At 41.3% G+C, this 3,385-nt stretch overlaps 1 protein-coding gene across 1 annotated transcript in view; it reads left to right on the top strand.

The window, feature by feature from the left end:
- The window catches only part of GDPD1 (glycerophosphodiester phosphodiesterase domain containing 1), a 34,266-nt gene extending 32,590 nt beyond the window's left edge, over nt 1-1,676 (top strand). The window contains exon 9 of the mRNA XM_018569544.1: nt 1,285-1,676. Coding sequence (XP_018425046.1) covers nt 1,285-1,407 — 123 coding nt within the window. The 3' untranslated portion in view covers nt 1,408-1,676. The remainder of the gene's footprint in view (nt 1-1,284) is intronic.
- Nucleotides 1,677-3,385: the final 1,709 nt, after the last annotated feature.

Genomic DNA, 3,385 nt, shown 5'->3' with positions numbered 1-3,385 from the left:
GGGGGTGAAGCAGGAATCTGAACATTTCATGGTAGAATACAAATCCCTTTTAATGTTGAATGCTAAATATAAATGCCAATTATTTATAACATGCTTAAAGTGAACCACTATTTCCCCCAAAGTAGGCAAAGCAACAGGTTCCTTTAATAGCAGGCAGAGTTAAGCTTCTTATACTTGTCTTTCCATTGCCCCATTACCACTATTTGGACTCTGGATTCCAGTAAAAAAAATTGCCCCATATGCCTGCGTATTGGGTAACATATGACAATGTTCTTGCTTTCCAAATACAGTACTCCGCACTCCGTACTCCCCGCCCAAGAAGCCCATTGCTAACCCCAGTTCAATCGATCAGTACCATACTCAGGGATATTTGTGGGCTCTGGCAGGGTAATATGACAGCAGAAGAGCACAGAGGAGGCAATTAGTAAATGATTACTCTGTGTAATATGAACACGTCACTTTGCCTACAGCAGCCAAAGTACACAGGTTTTCTTTAAGTTTCAGCTGCACTGCCACCTGGTGGTAAAAATGTAAAAATACAGCCACTTTGTGAAAGTGAGTTTTTTTAGCCTTAGCTTGTAGTTGACTTTTCATTAGGGCTGTGCAAATTAACGATTCATTTCTCGATTAATCGTTAATCTTTTCGATCGATTAAATATTTTTTGAAACTTTCTGCATGAGCGCCAGCCAAGGCATTGGCCTATACACATACAGCACAGCAATGAAGTAATAAAAGGAACTAGGATCACACTAATCTAACACGTTATTATTCTGAGTTGCCCCACTCAAGCAGCGCCCATATTGAGTGGGGCACGTGAGATGAATAACGTGCTGGATTAGTGTGATCCTAGTTCATTTTATTACTTCATTGCTGTGCGGTATGTGTATAGGCCAATGTAGTTGGATCTGTATGTGCGTTATAATCGAAATTAATCGATAAATCGATTTTTAAAAATTTCGATTAATCGAACACGAAAATTTTAATCAGTAACAGCCCTACTTTTCATGCTTTAGCAATCAACCCCACCACCCCCATTCCTGTAAGGTTTGGGAATCACATGTGACTCAAATGACTGTGGTGAGGCTCAGACAAGCAGGGGATCCCTGTATTGTTTACAAGAGAAATTGGGAGCTCCTCTACAACTGCATGATAGATTCTTAAGAAACATGAATATTTTCATCTTGGAGCTTCAAGCTTGAAACGCCTTTAATATGTAATATTAGTGTAAAACAGCCAAAATGTATTTTGAATTAAAACTCACAGGAGCATGGTCTTTTTTTTAGGTGTACATCTGGGTATTGAACAATGAAGAAGAATATAAAAGAGCCTTTGATTTGGGTGCCACTGGTGTAATGACAGACTATCCCACCAGACTAAAAAAGTTCCTGGAGACTTACTTTCACTGAGATCGGAGAGCGGTTACAGAGCCATTCATCTGACTGAAGTTACTGTACAATTAAGTCATCATACCTCATGCATGGCCTAGTAGGAAATACTTAGATTCTTATACATATGTATTTAAACAGATCTTGTATAGTTTACATTTGTACATAGGCTAACTAGAATGGGAACTAAAACGTAACACTGTATATTAAGAGAAACAAAAATGTCTTTTCCTATGGACAGCCTGACGTGGAATGTACACAGTGTTTAATTATGGAAAGTCAGATTTTTATTTAATATGTTCTCATCTGCAGAATCTCACGTAGGATCATAGTGGAAACATGCACAGATGGGGTTATCCCACATATTTTTTGGACACTTAGATGTGCAATCCATTTATCGGTAGGAGAGCACATCTCAAAGCATCTGTTAGAACAGGAACGCTTTGAGTATGGTTTGATTTTGTACGGAGAACTTTTATAATTAATATTTTTAAATGACACCAGAAGCGATAAACACCTTCTCAAAAGGAAGAGAGTGGACAAAGATTTTGTGTGTGGTACCCAGTTTCATGTCAAATTGTTACTGATGTCCTGAAAGGGAACATATAGTGGTTTTTAGGGATGCACCGATGCCGGTATTTTGGTACCGAATTCGAGTACCGATAATTTATTTTCGGTACTCGCCGGTACCAATTACCGAGTAACGGAAGTCCCATTCAGGAAGCCAGGTGGCGTGTAAAGACTCGCCGGCTCCATGCTCCCCCGTCATGAGATGATGAGGGAGCATGAAGCCAGCTTCCCGGCCAATCAGAATGCCGGGCACTGCGTCATTACACAGCGCCCGGCTTCCTGATTGGCCAGCTTTCCAACCAATCAGGAAGCCGGGCAGCGCGCCATTACATGCTGCCCTGCTTCCTGATTGGCCGGGAAGTCAGCTCCATGCTCTATCATCACGGATGACGAGAGAGCATTGAGCCGCTTCCCGGCCAATCAGGAAACCGGGCAGCGTGTAATGATGCGCTGCCCGGCTTCCTGATACAGGAAGTACTCGTGCTAGACATCGGAGCATTTGGGCGAGTGAAAGAGTGGTTCAGGGAGCATGAGACATCATTTTTCACACATGGATTGGCCACCACAGAGTCCAGACCTTAAAGTGACATTAAACCCTCAGATTTTTTAACATAAAGCAATACTGTAATGTGTGCCTTACTGTAATCCATGGTAGTTTCCCTTCTCTTTTGCTGCTCTTTCTTTTAAATCCTTATTTTGCAGCTGAGTGCCTCTTCCTGTAGTGCTGGCTCAGGTTGTGAACCTTCACACAGACACCATGTATCCTTTCCATAGACAAGGCAGTCTGCTGCAAAACAGAAGTTCTGCCCAGCATGAGAACAGATACGTATTTAAAAGGAAGAGCAGCAAAGAGAAGGGAAACAACCATGGATTACAGTAAGGCACACATTACAGTATTGTTTGAGGGTTTAATGAGGGTTTAATGTCACTTTAATCCCATTGAAAATCTTTGGGATGCTCGGTCTCTCCCATCATCACTACAAGATCTTGGTGAAAAATGAATGCAACTCTGGCCATAAATAAATGTGACATTGCATAAGCTTATGGAAATGATGCCATGGCAAATGCATGGTGTAATCAAAGCTAAAGGCAGTCTAAGTAAATATTAGAGTGCGTGACTTTTTGTTTGGACAGCCAGCGTATATCCTTTACCTATTAGCCCGCATTCACACTTCAGCGTTGGCATCTTTGCTCATTTTTGATCTTGAGGGCTTTTGTTTTGTGCAAAAAAAAAATGTGCATTATGCACATTCTTCAGGTGTTTTTTTAGGTGTTCCCATTGAAGTCTTTTGGGCCCAAAAACGTGTAATCATTCCGCAGAGAGAAGCTCCTAAACTTTTTTGCTCATTGAGCAACAGCACATGACTCCTCAAATGTGAACAGGCACAATAGAATGACATGGAGTGTTGACTGTTGATCAAATCGCTCA

Source organism: Nanorana parkeri, unplaced genomic scaffold (genome assembly GCF_000935625.1).
Source record: "Nanorana parkeri isolate BGI_ZX_2015 unplaced genomic scaffold, ASM93562v1 scaffold1351, whole genome shotgun sequence".
Taxonomy (NCBI): domain Eukaryota; kingdom Metazoa; phylum Chordata; class Amphibia; order Anura; family Dicroglossidae; genus Nanorana; species Nanorana parkeri.
Note: the sequence above shows the minus strand (reverse complement) of the source record. Positions and strands in the feature narration are given on the sequence as shown.